This window comes from Myotis davidii, unplaced genomic scaffold (assembly GCF_000327345.1).
Source record: "Myotis davidii unplaced genomic scaffold, ASM32734v1 scaffold455, whole genome shotgun sequence".
NCBI classification, from domain to species: domain Eukaryota; kingdom Metazoa; phylum Chordata; class Mammalia; order Chiroptera; family Vespertilionidae; genus Myotis; species Myotis davidii.
The window spans coordinates 852,788-874,009 of record NW_006287459.1 but is presented as its reverse complement, the minus strand read 5'-3'; the positions used below and the strand labels follow the sequence as shown (position 1 = coordinate 874,009).

The window sequence follows — 21,222 nt, the reverse complement described above, 5'->3', positions numbered from 1 at the left end:
TCAAGAAGTGAACAATTGCAGTTACAAGGACTATGTAGGTTAAGAAAATAGTGGCAAAAATAGCGAGAAAATGGCATTGAAGCATTTAATATAAATTGCCAGTGCTGATATGACTCACCGGACAAACGAGAAAGTGAAGTGTTGGTGTGGGTGGGTGGAGGGTGTCTTGGAAAAGAGTAGACGGAGATATTTTTATCACAATGTACATGTTAAGAGTCTATTCAGTTCAAGGCTGCCTGTAAGGTATCTATAAAGTGAGTTAGTGTGTATAATTATATCCAGGCCTCTCTTCATCCTAAAGAATTTTGGAATCTAAGTTCTAACATAGATGGGTCAAAGTAGATGACAAATTTACATTTGTTATAAGATAATAGGCACACAGGGATGCACTGGCCCCATGAGTCAGGGAAGTTAAAAAGTTCCCATGCTTCATCAAGGTGGGACGGAGTGATGTCATTCATGTGACCATAGCTGAATCTAAAATGAACCACTGAGAGCAGCTGAGGATCAGTTGGTGGGTTGGTTTACATTAAGTCCAAACTAGTAGCTTGAATGTGTGTGTGCGTGTGTTTTAATCACTTAGCTGAATTTAAAGTGCTGAAGTAACCAAATGCTTTGGGTCTCACATTAATCAAAGATTCAAGAACAGATGTTGAACATTAGAGAAATTTAGGAGTAATTCCCAGGAGATAATTGAGAACAGAATAGGATGAGATAAATTAAAAGGATAACAAATTAAAATTCACCCATGTTCCCTGTGGTGGTATTTTCTTTTTCCATAGAAATCACGAGCCAATTTCTTGTTTTAAAAATGTTTCTAAATTATGTATATCTTGAGACTTGCATTTTGCTTCCCAGTCCACAAAGGTTAAATTCTTTCCTACACAGTGTAGACTTTATGATTATGCAGAGCTGTGTGGTGAAACTTGCTAGAAGTCATTATTTTCAACATGTTGGGGTGGCTAACATCTCAAGTCTTAGAGTCGGACATGAGTTTCAATCTTGGCTCTGCCACTCACCTGCTGTGTAACCTTAGACAGTGAACAAACCTTTCAAAATTTCAGTTTCTGCATTTGCCAAAAGAAGGGGTGATACCTAGCTCACAGGGTTTGAAAAGTTTATATATGCAGAATACTTAGCAAAGCACTGAGCGTATATTTTATGCATTCAGTAAAAGAGCTATTTTTTATTCATTCTTTCATAAGTTTACTCGTTTATTTCACAAGTATTTACTAAATGGCAAGAATGTGTCTGTAGTTGTTCTAATCCGTTGGAATATATCCGTGAACAAAAGAGATATCTGCCCCTAAGTTTACATCTGAGTGATTGAAGGAGAAATAAACACAGTAAATAAGTATATTATACGTATGGCCGTGAGTGACGAATACTGTGGGAAAAATGAAAATAAATAAAAGTAGAGAAGGGGCAGAAACCGGTTTGGCTCAGTGGATAGAGCGTCAGCCTGCGGACTGAAAGGTCCCAGGTTCGATTCCGGTCAAGGGCATGTACCTGGGTTGCGGGCACATCCCCAGTAGGAGGTGTGCAGGAGGCAGCTGATCGATGTCTCTCTCTCATCGGTGTTTCTAACTCTCTATCTCTCTCCCTTTCTCTCTGTAAAAAATCAATAAAATATATTTTAAAAAAAAAGTAGAGAAGGGAAACAAGTAGTGGGGAAACTGGGAGTATGATGAGTATTTTCCAGTTAAGATCGATTCATCAATATTGAGAAGTTGACATTTCCATGAATATTTAAAGAAGGTTGAAGGACTTACCTACATGGATGGCTAAGAAAAGAGCATCTAAGTTGGGAAGGGTGAAGCCAATTCAAAGGCTTTAAGGTGAGGGTGTGCCCAGAGCAAGGAGGCCAGGACCATACAAGGATAAATTAGTAGAGATGAAGTTATGTAATGGCCACAATAGCCCACATCACTTAGGGTTGGGGTGGGCAACCCCTGGCACTTGTGCCAAACATGGCACGCCAGTAACTTTTGCTGGCACACGGAACCCTCTCTTATAATCTTCCATTTACAATTTTTTTCTTAATATCAACTTTTTTATTTTTCAGATAAATTCAGTGTAGATGCATCTTAGATAAATAAATAATTTTACATAACAAGTTATCTTAAAGACCATAGACATGGATTGATGAGAGAGGGGAAGGGCAATTTCTATGCCTCTGCCTTAACTCTCCTTGCCTTTCTAGATCCAACCAGTGTTTTGGTTTCATCCACATACGCTTGTGAATCTTTGTTCTCAGTGATGAATTTTGTTAAGTCTCATAATAGGAATAGCCTGACGGATGAAAGTAGTAGCTCGTGCATATCTCTGAAGGTCACAAAATATAATCCTGATATAAAATCTCTGTCATCAGTGATGCAGCAGCAAAAGTCTCACTGATAATATCAAATGGAGTCATAAAATTTTCTGTCGGACTATCAGTGCACATGTATACATTAAAAAATAAATGTATTTTTCATCATCATATACTGTGTTTTTGTCGCTGGAATGAATTTTATTATTTCTTCAAGGTTCTTCACATACGTACACCTTAAGAGATATCAAGGAGGCATAACATGTTCTTAAAAAATTAGGGTTGGCACGCAGAAGAATTTTGAGTCAGAGATTTTGCTGGTTTTGGCATGCACTAACAAAAAGGTTGCCCACCCCTGACTTAGGGTATTATTGGCCACCCTGTGAGGTCTAGCTTTTACTCTGCCTGAAATGGGGAATTGTTTTAGAATTCTGAGCAGAGGCATGACATGATTCCATTTCCTTTCCCTGTATAATAAAAGGGTAATATGCAAATTGACCCTAATTGCAGAACTACTGGAAATGACTGGTCACTATGACATGCACTGACCACCAGGGGGCAGACGCTTATCACAGGAGCTGCCCCTGGTGGTCAGTGTGCTCCCACAGGGGGAGCTCCACTCAGCCACAAGCCAGGCTGATGGCTGCAAGCACAGTGGCCGTGGTGGGAGCCTCTCCTGCCTCCTCGGCAGCACTAAGGATGTCCGACTGAAGGCTTAAACCCTCTACCCACCACCCCCCAGCCTAAGTTGTCAGTTGGATATCCCCCGAGGGCTCCTGGACTGTCAGAAAGATGTCTGATCACCAGAGGCCTGATCCCTGGGGAGTGGGCCTATGCCGGCAGGTGGACATCCCCTGAGGGGTCACAGACTGTGGGAGGGCACAGGCTGGGCTGAGGGACCCCGCAAGTGCACGGATTTTTATGCACCAGGCCTCTAGTTTTGTGATACTCGTCTTTTGTACTGTGATGATAGTAGACTCTCCAAGGGTAAAGATGGCACCTGGGAGACCAGTTATCCATGTGAGAGCTGGTGACAGCTTGGATCAAGGTGGTAGAGGTAGAGATATTTATAGGTGGCAGAATTTGGAGTATCTTTTGATGAAAGAGACAACAGATTTCCTGTTGGAATGGATGAGAGTGTGAAAGAGGAAAGTCAAGGATAATTACAAGGTTTTGGCCTAAGAATCAGTAAGGATTATAATAAATGTAATAGTCATTATTATTATTATTTTACTATTTGTAGCTTCCTGCTTTTGCTCTCAAAATAGAACTCACTTATACTTCTTTGCATCCTCCACAGCAGAAAGAAAATAATAGGGTTGAAATAAATGATTATTGAATCTTTGAGAGTACAGGAATAACTCTACTGCTCAGAGAAAACAGCAAGGCATTAAAAGATAATATGGCCTTTCAGAGAAAAAAAATATTGCTTTGCTGCCTAGTCTAAGTCCAGCCCTTTTATTTATCCATCATCAAATGACCCAGGCACTTTGCTACAGCCTTTCACTAAAATCAATGTGGATGCCTACAGCCTTCTTGATTGCAGAAAATGGTCTCCTTGTTAAGAGCCTTAGTAGTGATCTGGCTTCATTGTTCTCTGGCCACATAGAGACAAGTACTGTGCAGTCAATAAAAATGGCAATGGATGAAATTATCTGACTAAATTAGTCCTGAAAAGTTGGTCTAAAATTTCTGCTTCATGGATAAATGGGAATCAGCTCTTCTTTTTATGTGGTGAGATATCCTTAGGCAACTGCAGACAACTGCCACTGAACTTTCTGGAAATTCGGTGATTCAATTCTGTATTGGATTTGTATTCTTGTGGACATTTACAGATGGCATACGTATGTAAAACCTTTCACACTGAGAGGAGTAACAAGTGTTCTTTCTGGGAGGACCAAAGGAAAAATAAATTATGAAGCTCACTCATTATGTCTGTTTTGCTTTTTTTTTCCATTATAATTTGTGAGTCACAAAAATAAGCAAAATGTCAAGCCCCAACAGCTGTAAATACAGTGCAGAAGTGTTGTGTGGGTTCCAAACAGAAGAGCCACAGATGAAGATCAGGGCACAAATGAAATCCCCTGACTTAGCTATCACTGCCCCTGTGGCTATTAACTGGATGTGTTTTTATAGCATGGGGTGCAGTGTCTCATTTATCAGTGATTCTATGCCCTTACAAGAAAAGGCTGAGTCCCATGTTCTGAGCTGAGTGAAGACAATCATGGGTGAATGTCTTTGATCTGTTAGTGGAGGTTGTACCACAGCTGCCTTTTAAAAATGCCCGGAGAACTAAAACTGCCCAGCAGTTTAAAAGACTACCAGCAATGTCAGGAACAAGTAAGGGTGGACATGTGGGGATCATCCTATATAATAAAAGCATAGTATGCAATTATTCTCTCCACCGGGAGTTTGTCTGGGAGTTTGACCAGCGGGCAGGGCCAGCCGGGGGAAGGGAGGGAGGCCCTGGCTGGCAGACAGCAGCTGGCAGTTGGCAGCCACTAAGGACTCTACCAGTGCACGAATTTCGTGCACTGGGCCTCTAGTTTTCTTATAAAACCCCAAATGTATCAATTAACAGGTTTATATAACAATACATTTAGAGGAAGCACTGCTGGAAATGGAATTTAGGACAGGGGAGAGTAATCAACTGTTCATAAAAGTATATCAAAACAAAGAAGGAAAGAAGGTGAAAGTTAAATGCAAATCAAAAAGGAAGAAAACAGCCTGAATATTTATATTAAAATATGTTCTGTAAGAGATATGATCGGAGCTGAGAAATTTAAGGTATACCATATACTAATAAGTAGCAAATCCAATTCTGTATTTCAAATATGGTGAATAATCACTTTCCTTAAACGGTCAGTTTTTCATGTGTAAGCCTTGAATGTTATTACCTACACATAAATTTTCAAATGTTCTGACTTTAAAATTTTGGTTGTAAAATAATTCTTTTTATCTTATTCTTTAGTAGAAAAATTTCTAAAATAAAAATTATTGTTCTGAAAAATATAAAGATATAATTAGGTTCAGAGACACATTTAGAACAAAGTTAAAAAATGCTTTTTTGAGAAGTTGCATTGATTTAAAATGGACATTTCCTGACAAGATCTAAGTGTAGCTTCCAGAACAATTTGCAAGACCACCAGAGAAGTCTTCCATCATTTAAATCTCACAATTATCATTTTTTCATTCTTTTATTTCACTCCTGTGTAGAATGAAACATTTCTTGTAGTTTCTTCTACCACCAGTTTTTGAATTAACATTGAGGTCCTAGCCTGATGCTGAAATCTACTTTCTTAGAATTTTCTTCTAAGTAATAATCTAGATCTTCCAAAATTTCTTCAAAGGCCTATCATAAGTGTTTTTATTCATTAAAGTTAATAGCTATAATTTGTTTTTAGGTCACAAACATGAGGCCTGGATTAAATTGAGTTAAAGTGATAGGAGGGAAAAGTTCTGAGAGTAGATAAAAATAAATAAATAAAAAGAAGCCATATTACACATAAAAGGATGGCTTAGTCAGCTTTTCTCTGACTCCCCAGCTTTGAATTCAGTGTCACCTCTCTCCTCACCATCATCCACCATTTACCTCGTCACACCACACCTTAGCATTTTCATTATTTTTACCATTTAAGCACATTGCACAGGCAATGATATATTTACTTCTTTTTTTTCTCTCTGAGAAATGATGGTGACATATTACATGTTCTTCGTCATTTATCTAAGTATATTACTTAGTGTAACACCTTCTCAACATGTTTTTGTTTTGAAGGAGGAAAAAAGACAGAAAGAATATTTATTTTTTCATTTTCAGTATCATCCTACATGTAGCCCTCTTCTGAAGTTCCAGATTTGTTAGAATAATATGTCTTTTGATTTAAATATAAGGCAGTGCAACAACAGAATTTTATATTGGTATGTATATATCCACACAGAAATACACACATACTATATATCTCGTGTGTATACACATATACATATATGCATATACATAACATGTAAAACATGTATTTATATAGTCTAACATATTTATTAAATATTGTGTGTATATGTATGTATGTATGTATGTATGTGTGTCACATTCACAAATGTAATGTTTTATCCTAAAGTTGAAACAGCCTTATATTTTGCAAAACTAACAATGATTATTAAACTGAAATGTAAGTTTCTTTAGTATTACTCCATATTAGTATACCTCCCCAAATATATGACTTGAGGTTGGCACATGACAGGCATGTAATCAATCTATATGGTTTGATTATACCGGCACTACTCAAGATACCAACCAGTCTTTGTGTTTTGAATGCATTTTATTATTGAAATAGTTATGAGCATGGGGTTTTAAGTCAAAAATAATATTTCAATGCGGCTATGTGTTTTATTAGCTGTTTAATTTGGATGAGGAGTACAATGAATATAATTATGCAGTTTATAGAGTGATCATGAAAATAAGTTTGGATCATATATGAACATTTAATCTAGAATATAAGCTTAATAGGTGATAAGTTCCTTGTAGTATCACAGAATGGGAATTCAGCTGAGAGGCTAAGTACTTAAAGGTTGCTACATACATTTCTAAAATTTCCTAATTGCATGTTAGGTGTAGAGTAATCATAACATTTTCCAATGTGCATTCCCTCAGGAAACACCATCCGGTGATAGGTGATAAAGTTAATTACTTTAGGAGAGTTCTTTTTTCCTTTTATGTTACTTTCAGCTAAATTTATTTTTAGGAAGAAAGTGATACTATCATCACATTAGAATATCAATAAGATCCATGTGAGAAGAGTTTCTTTTTGAGACTCTTCCAGGAGATTCGGGGAGAGATAGCAAAGTTTGTAATATTGCCAGCAAGGCTCTCCATGCCTTTAATCATGGAATGTTGTAGATGAAAAATCCTGGATTGTTGAATGTGAGAACTAAACTCTACTTGAAATAAAATCAGATGATCTCATGTTTTTAGCATCAAAATTTAAAATTTTGCTTTAAATTTTTTCCATGTATGATTGTTATTCATTAATTTATCATCATCATAATAATTTGCCTAATTTAGTTCAGATTAGTCATAGATGTCAAGATAAATACTTTGATTTTTTTCATATTTAATTGTGACAGGATTGGTGTGACCTTACCCTCGTTCAGAGTCTGATACCCATTTAGAGTTGAACAAGAAGGAGCTCAAAATGAATTCCTAACTGAAAAGCCACATTTTTAAAGAAATATAAACTACATCATAGACAATGATTGATAAAATTATTTTTAGGATGTGGCTTTGTATCATGCTACGATTATCTATGATATTCTATGTTACATTTGCTAGGAGTTGTCTGTTGTATGGTGAATAGGGTGGGGGACACCCAACCACTTAATAACTTCTCATGCATTGAAAGTTACATAGTGTTGATTATTTCATTTGAAAAAGTAATACTTTCTGAAACCACCAGGAAGACTAATTAAATACCCCAGAGAAGAAGTGTTATTTGTCTGTCAGTCTGGGGATGTCTCGGGACTGTACTTAGTAAGCCCTTGGTAGCTATTTGTTAATTGAGCCAATGGTCCCACTAAATGGATGGGACTCAGTGTGCACTCAGTCTTCTCTTCCCTTTCCCCACTGATTTCCTTTACTAGCACTTTGGGGAGAAGGTGTGTCCTCAGCTTCCTCATCAGAACAAACTGGATCTTTAGGTATTGAAGGAACACATTCCAAAGAGAGAGAGAAGGCACTACAGATCTTCTATTACTGATGGTTCTAGAGGCCAGAACAGTCTCAAAGCCTGTTGGGAGTAGATAGATCTTGAAGTGATTTCAAAGTCAAATCCATTTGTAACCAATAACAGTTACTATCATGATGGGAGTGTTTAGTTTCTCCTTTAGGAGTTTTTTTGTATCCTGTTCAAAGCATGCAGGCATCTTAATTCTTGTTCAGGATTCTCAAATGGGATATGCTATGAATATCAATGCATTTACATTAGTAGGGAAAAAAACACAGTAAACAAGGAAAACTATAAGAACAAACAGAATATATAAAAAATGCAAAAATTAAAAAAATCGAAGACCAAAATTTAAAACTATAATGAAAAATGATTGTAACAAAACATAGTGCATAATGGTTTTATTATTTTTCTGAACTCTTCCTGTATAATGGACAATTTATTGACCATCCAAATACAGAACAAATGGAGTGTTGTTCAAGTCTTTCCTTTTTATCAAATATATATTGAAGGGTTTACGGGAAGGAAGATACTGGGTGAAGTGCAGCAATTTCTTTGTGGTAGAACAGTGGCAAATATGTTATCAAAGTCAAAGTTTTCAACTCTTAATAGGGAACACAAAGTGCCATGTACACAAAAGTCACTTAGTAAGTATCGATTGACTTGTATGAAACCGACTGATGACCAGTGGCGCATGTAGGTGTATGGGGATTAACCCAGGAAGCAAAATGTCTACTGTTATTGCTGAGAGAGTAAAGCAAACCATAGCAATGACTACCTTTTAAGAAAAATATGTGCATGGCATTGTATTTATGATACACGATGAGCAAAATTATTAGTATTCTGATCTCCTTGAGGGATTTCATTACTCTTAGTATGGTAAATTTATATTCTTATTAATATTTAAATTATAGGGTGAGGATAGTATAGTTTATTGCTGTGTGCTTAGCTCTAGTGAATACATGTATTTAACTATGATAATTTTTCCTACTTAGAGTAAGTGAATGATGCTTAGAGTTGGTGTTTGGTTTCCCTCAGAAGGACACTCTATGATATGGATTATTTGGGATTACCAGGAGGCACTAGCCAAGGGGGTGGGAAAGTGACACAGGGAAGGAATGGGAGGCAGAGCAATGTATACTAATGAACAGGTTACTGCCGAGGACAATTGAGGCTTAATCCCACTGAAGGTCTCTCAGAAATGGTTCCTTAGAGTTGTCCCCACTGAGGGGGAGAGAAACCTGAGTTATAATACCTTCAAATACCATCAGTTATTGGTTGATTTTCTTCTATGAGCATAAACTTCTCTGCACTTCTGGTCCACCCTGCACAGCCAGGGAAAACCCTCAGGCAGAGAATCTCTAAGGGAAATATTACAGAAATTCTGTAAGGGACCTCATTTGTATTATATTTGTATGACAGTTATTATTTTTATGTTTTTGTTGATTTCAGAGAGTGGAAGGGAGAGGAAGAAAGAGATAGAACCACCAATGATGAAAGAGAATCATTGACCAGTTGCCTCTTGCATGCCCCCTACTGGGGATCTAGCCCACAACCTGGGCATGTGGTCTGACCTGGAATTGAACAGTGACCTCCTGGTTCATGGGTCAATGCTCCATCACTGAGCTACACTGGCTATATGACAATCATTAAATTACTTAGATGAAATGGACAAATTCCTAGGATAATGAAAAATACTAAAACTAACTCAAAAAGAAATAGCAAACCTAAATAGACATACAAGGAAAGAGACTGAATTAGTAACAAAACAACTTCCCTCAAAGCAAATTCCAGTTCCATATGGCTTCACTGATGAATTTTGTCTAACATTTAAAAGAGAATTAACACCAATCCTTCACAAAATATCCTAAAAATAGAAGAAGAGAGAACATGCCTCAGCTCATTCTATTAGTCCAGTAACACACTGATACTAAACAAGACAAAGATAGTGCAAGAAAACTGTAGACCAATAACCCTTGTGGATACAGACACACAAATGCTCTACAAAATGCTAACAAATCAAATCCAGCAACATAAAAAAATTACACACCAAAACCAAGTGAGATTTATCTTAGTATGCAAAGTTGCTTTAATATATGAATATAAATTGATGTAAAGTGTCACAGTAATAGAATGAAGGGCAAATGCTTTATGATTTTCTGCATACATGCAAAAAAAGTATTTGACAAAATCCAACACCCATTTATGACTTAAAAAAACACCTCCTCTATAAAGTAGGCAAAGAAGGGGTTCAATTTATATGAAATATCTAGAATAGGCAAATACATAGGAATAGAACTGAATTAGTAGTTGCTAGAGCCTGAAGGGAGGGAGGACAGGGAATAACTGCTAATGGATTCAAGGTTTCTTTCTGATTATAATTTTTTCCCTGAAGTTAGAGAGTAGTGATGTTGCACCATTTTATACCAAAAACACTGAATTGACACTTATAAATTATGTATTTTATATAATGTAAATTATATCTCATGACAGCTTTTATCACAAAATAAAATAAGAGTCTATAAGGGTGAATCAGGGGAAGTAGTATTTTTATAGAGAGATAAGGTTAACTTTAAGAGTAGTAGTAACAGTTTTAAAAGGAGATGAGAAGTGATAGGATTATAGATATTTTTGAGACTCAACCAGACTTACTGTTTAAAAGAAAAATGTTGTGGGTGAAACCAAGATTTGCGGCCGAGGGTTGGAATAACAACAAAAATTATAGGGAAGTCTGCAAGTACAGTTGATTTTGAAAAGAAAAATAAATTTTGTTTGGATCATGATGAGTTTGAGAAAATTATTAGATAGTCAAGTGGAGATGTCAGCTAGATAGTTGGATATAGGAGTCTAGATTTTAGAAGAAAGCTCTTGACTGTAAATAAAAATTAAAGAGTCCGTGACTACATGAAAGGAACCATCGAGTACTAAATATAGAGAACCCACCCCCCACCCCAAATGAATGTTGGTACATTCCAATATTAATAGGTTGGAGGCATAGCAATAAAGGATTCAGAGAAGTGGGATTCAAATAAAATCAAGAAATTGTGGTGTTTCAGAAACCAAGTGAAAAAAGGTGTTTCCAGGAGAATTAATATTTTCTTGTTATATTCTTTCATAGCATATATAACTCCTGCAATTGTATACTTATTTGCTGTTTGCCTGATATATCTCTTTATTAGGCTATGGAATGCTGCATTATAACAGAGCCATGTCTACTTTAAGTGGCCCTGTGAGAAAGAATGACGATTCACCTATTCAACAAAAATTTATTAAAAATATACATTATGTCAGGGGTTGTTCAGTGTTGGACTTTTATTTTTTTTTGAGCAAATAAAAATCCTTGTGTTCATAGAGCTTAACTGCTAGTGGGAGGATATAGTCTAGGATTACCTTATAGAAATTTCTGTGACCATGAAAATGTTCAACTGTGCTATCCAATATGGTAGCCAAAGTCATATGTGGAGAAAATGTGGTTAGTGTGACTGAGAAACTAAATCTTTAATTTTATTTTATTTCAATTAATTAAAATTGAAATAGCAATATCTGGCTTGTTATATTTCAATTAATTAAAATTGAAATAGCAATATCTGTCTATTATATTGGTAGCTATAGATAGCAAATAGTAAACATAATAAGTAAATGAACATATTAGAGTTAGGGTGAGACATGGAATGGTTGCAAATCTCAGTAGGATGGTAAGGTGGACCTCACAGAAGAGATAACAGAAATCCCACTGCTGTGTTCAATTGTGTTGAAATCTTTGTCCACTCATGAAGAACCATTGGAAACAAGCATTATTGCCCAATTTCAAATATATGTCAATCATTCACAACATGTTGTACAGAAAGACATGATTTAATTCCTGCTAAATGTTAGAAATTTCCTCTTGAAGGTTTGATTGCTAGTGTATTATATTACCCAGTATAGTTCAACTATTTATCACTTCATCCAAATATTTTCTGACAAGCATTTACAGAAAATGTTTTCTGCTTTTTTTTTTTTTTCATGTATTCACCATCCATTTACTTTCCAGTCTTCTTTCATTTGTTTTATGCAACTGCTCATTTCTAGGCTCTAAATATACTCTTAATAGTAAAACAATAGGGCCTGTTTCAGCATATTCTAAAAATATCATGTTAGGAAAAAAAATCTATTCCTTTGATTTCTATGCTTTCCTGTTCTCAATGTTATTTTTTTTCTTTTGTTTTAATTATTGAAACATCTTTCAAACTGGATATATTTTCTTTAATCTCCCCTGTTTGTTTGCCCACTGTTATAAATGTGACATAACATTTCTAGTACAACAGCCCTGGACATAACATTCTCTATATCTAAGCTCTTTGGTGAATGCTAGAGAGAGAGAGAGAGAGAGAGAGAGAGAGAGAGAGAGAGAGAGAGAGAGAGAGAGAATTCTCACTGCAGGTCTTTTTCAGTACAACCTCTGCCTGCCTTTACAGCCAAATACCCCACACTTCTGCACACGTTAACCATGTTCATAAGCCAAACTTAACTATTTTAAAAGACTTTTGCAAAATATTTTTTAAAGTAAGTTTGATTGTTATTACCTAGTAAAGAGTAATCTCCATGACTTAATTTAAACATTTCTTGAAATTATTTATGGGTTCACTTTGGGTATGCTTCAGGGCCATTTACTTTTTTTGAAGTATTTCAAACATTCAGAAAAGTACAGAGAATAATATGATTGATTCTGTGATCAGCTTTATCTAATCTTAAAATGTTGACAAAATTAATTGTCAGTTTTAGAAGGAAAATATTAGAAATATATTAGAACCTCCTTGGTACCTCTCAGCAGATTGTCCCTCCCTCTCTCCCCAGCTAGCTGTCACCCTGAATTGGATGATTGTTCTGTGGCTCACACATTCTTCTATGTTTATCACACGCATTCCTTATTTATCCCCAAGTACCTGTTATTAAACTCATGGTATTTGGCCTTTGAAAAAATCTCTAGAAGATCTTATTTTTGCCTATATTGCTCTTGATATTTCTAAAGCCAAACATTTAGCTGATAAGCAATTATTTTTGAGGTAACGCATGGTGGATGTTTCCGTTAAAATCCTCTTACTGTTCAGCAGTTAAATTTTAGTTCCCACCGGCAGTTCCCCCTTTTCCGTGACTTTGTTTCTTCACTGGGAACCTATTTCCCAGGCTCTCCACCTCCCTCTGTCAAGGGGCAGTTGGTCTCTGCCTTTATAAATGACAGTGCCCTTTCTTACGAGCAGTGACTGCTCTTCAGGGCCATTTTTTAAAAATATATTTTTATTGATTTTTTACAGAAAGGAAGGGAGAGGGATAGAGACTTAGAAACATCGATGAGAGAAACATTGATCAGCTGCCTCCTGCACACCCCCAACTGGGGATGCACCCGCAACCAAGGTACATGCCCTTGACCAGAATCGAACCTGGGACCCTTCAGTCCACAGGCCGATGCTCTATCCACTGAGCCAAACCAGCCAGGGCTTCAGGGCCATTTTGTATGTTGATGAAGTGTTTTGGGGAGAGTTATATGTTCTCTATGAACTATAATTAGAAACAACTTGTTTATTCACATATAAAGCACCTGATATGTAGCAGGTGTGCTAGCACTGGTGACATAACAGAACAGAAAAGCCTCAGTGTCTGTCTCTAGCAAATTTAAATTCTAGTTGGGAAGACAGACAAAACACAAACAAAACAAAAATATTAAGGCATAAAAATAAGAGCAAGTTCTAAAACACCCTGTGAAAACAACATAGTGTCAGAGAAAAATGAGAGAAGAGAACTTCCATTTTACAGGAAAAGTAGCAAAGCTCTGCTCTGAGCGAACATTTAAATCGAGACCCAAAGGCAGAGTAGCAGCTAACGAAAATGAAAGAGAAGTAAATGCCAACGTGAAAGCACTGAGGCAGGACAATGCTTGCTGTGTCCACTAAAGTGGTCAGGATTTGAGAGGGTCGCTCATGGTACCCAAAATGCGGAGACTAGGGTGGCTCCAGCGTCTCAGTGGTGTTTGTTTATGTGTGACATCCATCCATCACATGGACCAGAGTATTGTAACAGGCAGTAGTAATGCAACCCTGTCCTACATGCACATGGGTAAACAAAATAAAACCAGGAGATACTATGGAGTTTGACAGAATCCAAAAATTACCTCTACCCTCTTCGTATAATCTCACCCCACTTCCCTGGCCTCCCCTTTGCTCCCCTTTCTTTCTCTTATGGAAAGCTCAATCATCATCCAAGATTGCACTTCCAATGCCGAACCCTGGGAAGTCGTGTTAGACGTATCAGATATGTGTAGTCATCACACTAGAATATCCCAGTAATGCCTATTGATTATTTACAGCTCTGGGCATCCATCTCTCTGGAAATCCTCAAAGTCTTATTACCAAGAATCTTTTTTCCAATCTCGGGTACCTATTGGATATTTGTGGTCAGTATGCACTCAGCTGATTTTTTTTTCCTGAACTTTCATAGCTGAACAATATTCCTTCCAATGCATATATTCTTTAGCTATATTTATGAAGTCAGTAAACCGTGAGATCATTTCTTTAAGGTAACTTTGCATATTTATCTTCTTCCTCTTTAGGTTTTGCTCTTCTTGGAGCTTTCATGGTAAAATCTTATTTTTCACTCTTACTATTAGCTGGCACTTCTCTGCAGCCGTTAGGTACTGATAATACCCTTCCTTACTCTTGGCTTTCCGTTTGGCATGGAGTGGATATTTTTCATATCCTTAGGCATAAACATATTCACACATTTTTGCCATCTCTCTTTCAAGTTTACTCTTCCAGACTAAGGAAGACACTTGCATTTGCTTCTATTTGGGTGAAGACTACCTTAACATTTTAATGTCTCTGCTCTGGAGTATTTTAAATCAATATCAATAATTACTAAAATTTTATTCTATTGTTTATTGAATAAATGTGATAGTGTTATTGATTTTGTGCAAATAAGGGGGAGGGGAAACAAACTTGGGTCTCATTTCCTTCCTCCCTTCCTCCCTCCCTCCCTCCTTTCTTTCCTCCGACACATATAATTTAGTCCAGCACAGGCCCAGTCCAAGATGAAAATACAGAGCCTTTAGTTAGAAAATGATTAAGAAATTTAAAAATAGCCAGGTGGTGTTTCTCAGTAGGTTGGGTATCTTCCTGTGCAACAAAAGGTTGCCGGTTCAATTTCCAGTCGGTACATGCCCAGGTTGCAGGCTCAATCCCAATAGGGGACATGCCAGAGGCAGCCAACCTCTGTCTCTCTCTCCCTACCTCTCTCTCTAAAAATTCAATTTAAACAAGCATATTAAAAAAAATAAATTTAAAAATAGTAATTATAGAACATTAAACTGAGCATGGGACTTTTCTGAGCACAGGATCCTGTGCATTGCACAAATTGCATATCTATGAAGCTGACCCTGTGCAGGTCTTTGGAGCAGGTGGAAGCTGAGAATTAACTTTATAAATATACTAGAGGCCCGAGGCATGAAATTGGTGCATGGGGGGCGGTCCCTCAGCCCAGTCTGCACCCTCTCCAATCTGGAAACCCCTCGAGGGATGTCCGACTGCCTATTTAAACGGGCAGTCAGACATCCCTCTCACAATTCAGGACTGCTGGCTCCCAACCGCTTGCCTGCCTGCCTGCCTGATTGCCCCTAACTGCTTCTGCCTGCCAGCCTGATCACCCCCTAACTACTCCCCTGTCAGCCTGATCAATGCCTAACTGCTCCCCTGCTGGCCCGATTGCCCCTAACTGCCCTCCCCTGCAGGCCTGGTCCCCCCAACTGTCCTCCCTTGCAGGCATGATCACCCCCAACTGCCCTCCTCTGCTGGCCCAGTCCCCCCTAACTGCCCTCCCTTGTTGGCCTGGTCCCTCCTAACTGCCCTCCCTTGCTGGCCTGATCACCCACAACTGCCCTCCCCTGCTGGTCATCTTGTGGTAGCCATCTTTGACCACATGGGGGTGGCCATCTTGTGTGTTGGAGTGATGGTCAATTTGCATATCACCTCTTTATTATAGGATTTAGGTTTCAAATCAGTTTTATAATAAAATTTCATAAATACAGTTTTTGTAATAGAATAGTATATACATATAATAAAGTTGAATGACTATATTTATTTGGAACACTGTAACTATGTCTTTAGCACAGAGTATTGTGGTGAATACAAATATGTAGTTAATGAGAACACACTTTTATTTCAAATTTACTGTGGACTGTGTATAAGGCTTTGGTTTACCCTGAGGGCTCAGGAGCCTGATTGCTTGGATTCTAAGTGGGTCATTGGGCATAATCTCTTACTTTTCTGTACATAAGTGTACACACACACTGGGATAAGAGAACATCGATCTCATAGGTTTGTTATGTTGATTAGTATGTGTAAGCCTTTTGAGGAAGTCTACTCCACTTTTTCATATTCTTTTTATTTCTTTGGTTTTGCCATAGTGGATTCAATATCCCAGACTTCATTTCCTTTCTCTTTCATGATTATAAATGCATGTCCCATATAATATTAAAATATTTCACAGTATTGTTTGTCTAGAATTAAAAATTTGATAGTTACTACATAAGACATTCATTTCATGATGATAGAAATTTTTATTTTATTTTTATCCCCTGACTGTATGATGGTAGAAATTAATGATGCATTTTTTTATAAGAACATTTAAAGTGTTTTTCTCTTAAACACTCCTCCCCCCCCCCCCATTTGCCTTACTTAAAATCACCTGGCTAACAGAGCAATCCAATTAATTGTGTTACAGTCAATAAGGGACATAACTATAGACTTTAATTCAATTAAGATGAATTAAATAAGATGAATGCTAAATAAGTCTTGGCAATTTCGGCATTCTTAAATACATTTAAAAGCAAGCTTGTTTGGAAGTAATCCAGTGTGATTAATGTATGTTATTTGCTTTTATTTCTATATCACTGAATAATAACTTTTATATTAATATGGATTATATTTATTTGTAATGATTAGCCATCTGTTTTTTTGCTTTATTCAGAAGATTCATTAATTTACAACCTAAAAATTAAATCTCTACCATCATTAAGCACCATCTGAAATATTCAGTTTAAGAATCTAATACAGGACTATATCACAGAGTAATCATGCTGACTATATTTTATTTTCAGTACCTATGGAATATTTATTGAAAACTAGTTCAATTATGATAGATTCTAAGAAACTATTAATTTTGAGAAATATGCATACAAAAGAATACTCTAGTCAGTTGTAGTTTCCAAGTAAGAAGATCTTAACATTTCTAGGAATTTTGCACTTAGGGTTGCTAGAACCTATGAAATTAGTGAGCAACCTAGATATTTTTGTTGGTTCTGAAAGTTGAAAAGAAAGAGCAATATTCCTAAATATCACAGTTTTCTAACCATGCCATGAATTTGACCACTTCTGTCTCCTGTGCCTCTCATTACATAACATCTATATTCAATCTCTTTTTCTCCTATCAGACAGTATTACTGAAGTCTTCACCAACATCTACGTGACCAGTTTTGGCCCTGTCTCAGATACAGATATGGTGAGTTTTTCATTAAATACTGCTTTTACTTAATATATGCAAAGTTGGGAGGAATAATTTTTTTAGAAGAAAAGAGTATATTTAGTTTTATAGGATTATGTGATTGACTCCTGCCTATTTGTTCTAACCAAATACATGAGAGTTAAGGATGCTAATCCTTTTGTATCTATGGTGCACCATTATAGCTTGGGGTTTTGATTAGTCCTTTTAAATATATATATTCACTGAAAAAATAAGAGTTAATAGTATTGGTGAGGATGTGGAGAAAATGGAACCCCTGTGCACTGTTTGTGGGCATGTAACATGGTACAACCCCTGTGGAAAACACTATGGAGGTTCCTCAAAAATTTAAAAATATAATCCATAGGATCCAGCAATCCCACTTCTGAGTATCCATCCCAAGGAAATGAAAGCAGGATCACAAAGAGGTATCTGCCCTCCCCTGTTCATGGTGGGCTAATTCACAATAACCAAGGTAGAAACATGGTGTATATACACAGAGGGATGTTATTTAGCCACGAGATATAACAAAATCCTGCCATTTGCTACAAGACGGATTGATCCTGAGGGCATTATGTTAAGTGAATTAACAGAGAAAGACAAATTCCATGTGTATTACTTTTATGTCAAATAAAAAAATTAAGCTCATAGAAAGAGTAAAAATATGGCTGTCAGGGTCTGAGGGTGAGGATAGGGAGAGGTGGGTGTAAGAGTGCAAACTTCCGGCTGTGAGATAAAAGGTCTGAGGGTCCAATGTAAACCATGATGACTATACTTAATAACACTATTGCATAATTCAAATTTCTAAAAGAGTAGAACTGAAATGTCACACACACAAAAGATAACTAGTTGAGCTAGATGGGGGGAATTCTTTCACAATGTATAGGTACATTTAATTGCTACAATGCACACTTTAAATATCTTACAATTTTATTTGTCATTTAAACCTCAATGAAGCTGAATTTTTTTTTAAAAAAGGGAAGGGAAAGAAATAACTGCAATTATTTAGCTAGTGTTTCCATTTATGACTTCCTTTCAGGGAAAGTTGGCAAATTTATATATTTCTACAGATCATGAGTTATGAGAAAAATAAAGTAAGGAAAATAATGGGAAAAAGCATTATAATTCTGCAATTAAAATTAAAGTTTAACAGTTGATATAAGGAATCTACTGATGTCAAGTTGAAATGAAGACTAGGGGAGGCTGATGTGCAAAGTTAAGACTTGAAGATTACGCATAATGTGTGCCAGAACTGGGACGGGACCATGTCCCACTGAGGGAGTCATGATCAGCCAGTCATGCTGTTGTGTGTCTGTGGTCCTGTCTGCTGCTGTCATTGTTTTTATGAAAGCTTCTTTGAAATTTTAAAAATCTACATTCCCATGAGCCTATGTTCATTGTATTTTACATATAAATGTTGTATTCTTTTCTTGGTTGTCCCTATAAACAAAGAAGTATTTTAATAAGACATTGAAATGAGAAAAATAAAGGAAACGTTAATGTTTATATGCAAATAAATAAATAAATAAAAATAAAAAGCTGGTAGCTAATGTTACGCATGTAGTCATTAGCAACAGCAAAAAATTTAAACTCCTTCATTTTTTAATTGAAATAAAAATTTGATCACTTTTAAAAAAATGTAATTTATTGATTTCAGAGAGGGAGAGATATATCGAAACATCAATGATGACAGAGAATCATTGGCTAGCTGCCTCCTGCATACCCCATACTGGGATCAAGCCCACCACACGGATCGAACAGTGGCTTCTTGGTTCATAGGTCAATGCTCAACCACTGAGCTATGCCAGCCAGGCAAAATTTGGTCTCTTCAGCTAACTTCACCTAAGAACTTTAAAAAATTTTAGCACACTCATGATTTGATTTCTTATTTTGGAGGTCCCTACCACACTTTATATTAAACATTAAAATTGACTTACATTCCAAACAATATATAATTGAGTTGAGTGGAATTATGGTTGGCAACATTTTTAAAAAATCACTTTGATTTTTTAATTTTATGTTTCTGTTTTGGAATGTATTTGTATGTGAGTGTGTGTACGTATGTGTGCACAGGCGCCTATATATTGAGATATTTTCCCAAATGAAATAAATATTTTACATCTCAGAGGCTGTTGAAAGCTTTGTGGGCCCTCGGCAGTTTTCTAATGTTACATTTCTCTGAATATCCCAGCCTAACACAGTCCTATAGACTTCTCTTTGGTCATGTCCAATTTTCTACTTTATTTCTATCTTTATTCACCTGCTTACTCAGTCTTACCAGTAGTTTGCTTGGAGGGAGTCTGATTAATTGCAAGGCCACCAAGTGAGCACCTGTCATCAGCATCCAGTCAGAGGAAAGAATCCACAGCAGTCGTTTGAGCAGGGAAAATCCAATATAATTAATTATGAACTGGTAGAAGTGGTTAAGTAATAAAACAGGGTAAAAGAAAACCAATCAATGCAGAATTAGCAAACGCAGAAGGCAACGTCTGCTTCTAGGAGTGAAGCATCATGAACAAGGAAGACAGTGAGGCCTTGGCAGAGAGCCTTGCCACTGAAGGCCGAGTCAGAGCTCAGTGAAGAATAAGTTGGTGCTCCGGGAACCTGCTGCTGTCGCTGGTGAAGAAGCCTGTGAGGGTCTTTGCTGAAGCTGGTGTGTAAGCATATCCTGCCTGGTGGCTGAAAACTCCTCGCCTACCAACCTTCTGAAGCAACGCAAAGAGTGACGAGACATCTGAATCCCCAAGAGAAGCACAGAGAGAGTTGTCCTCTTTTGCTAGGACATCAGAAGATTCCTCCCATACCTTTTGTTGACAAAGCCTAACACTGTGCCAGCTGGCAAAGGGCCAGTGTTGACAGAGTCCTTCTGCAGTATCACCGAGAAGGGGAAAGGAGGGTGGATTTGGAGCTGAGAGGCAATACACCGATAATTGGTATACATAATAATGTGTGGATGGGGAGGATTTTGAATGAGAGCCAAGAGATGGTTTGATCACGGAACAGGTAGTTTGCTATTTGTCCAAATCTAGAGAAGCATGATGAAGATGGGGAAAATGAAACCTGAATTATCTATATACAAATGTAACACAGACATATACAAATATACATACTTAGTCATATTGCACATCTACCAGTGAAGACAGCACTCCATTTAAAAGCATGTATGTATTTTGTGAAAAGAAATAATTTGATCTTTTTGATGATCAAACGGAGTGATTCTCAACCTTGATATTATTTTTTGCTGGAAAGTAAGATAATGAGGGAAAGTTTGAATTTATATTAAATTTGTGTTTCCAATCAAGAAACCACGCTTGGCTGTGACACTTTAAATAGAAAGAAAGTTATTGTAATGGTAAGGGAAAATATAACCCATATCATTATCAGCCATATATAAAAATGGCTTGCAGAAGCAATTAGGCAATGGAAGAAAAGTAAAGGACAAATTTAATTTTACTTTTATCAGCTTAGCAGATACACTCATTTCTATGCAATGCACACACTGAAGCGAGACCTAAACCCCCAAGTCTTCCTGTTCAGGTCAGTGATGCAGATATGCTGTGACATTAGCTTGAGAGGAAAAAGCAGCATAGCAGAAAGTATTAAAAACCAAGAGAACAAACACACACACACACACACACACACACACACACACACACACACACGAACACT

At 36.9% G+C, this 21,222-nt stretch overlaps 1 protein-coding gene across 1 annotated transcript in view; it reads left to right on the top strand.

Moving 5' to 3' along the window:
* The window catches only part of GABRA2 (gamma-aminobutyric acid type A receptor alpha2 subunit), a 102,054-nt gene that overhangs the window by 29,171 nt on the left and 51,661 nt on the right, over positions 1-21,222 (top strand). The window contains exon 4 of the mRNA XM_006759275.2: positions 17,486-17,553. Coding sequence (XP_006759338.1) covers positions 17,486-17,553 — 68 coding nt within the window. The remainder of the gene's footprint in view (positions 1-17,485; positions 17,554-21,222) is intronic.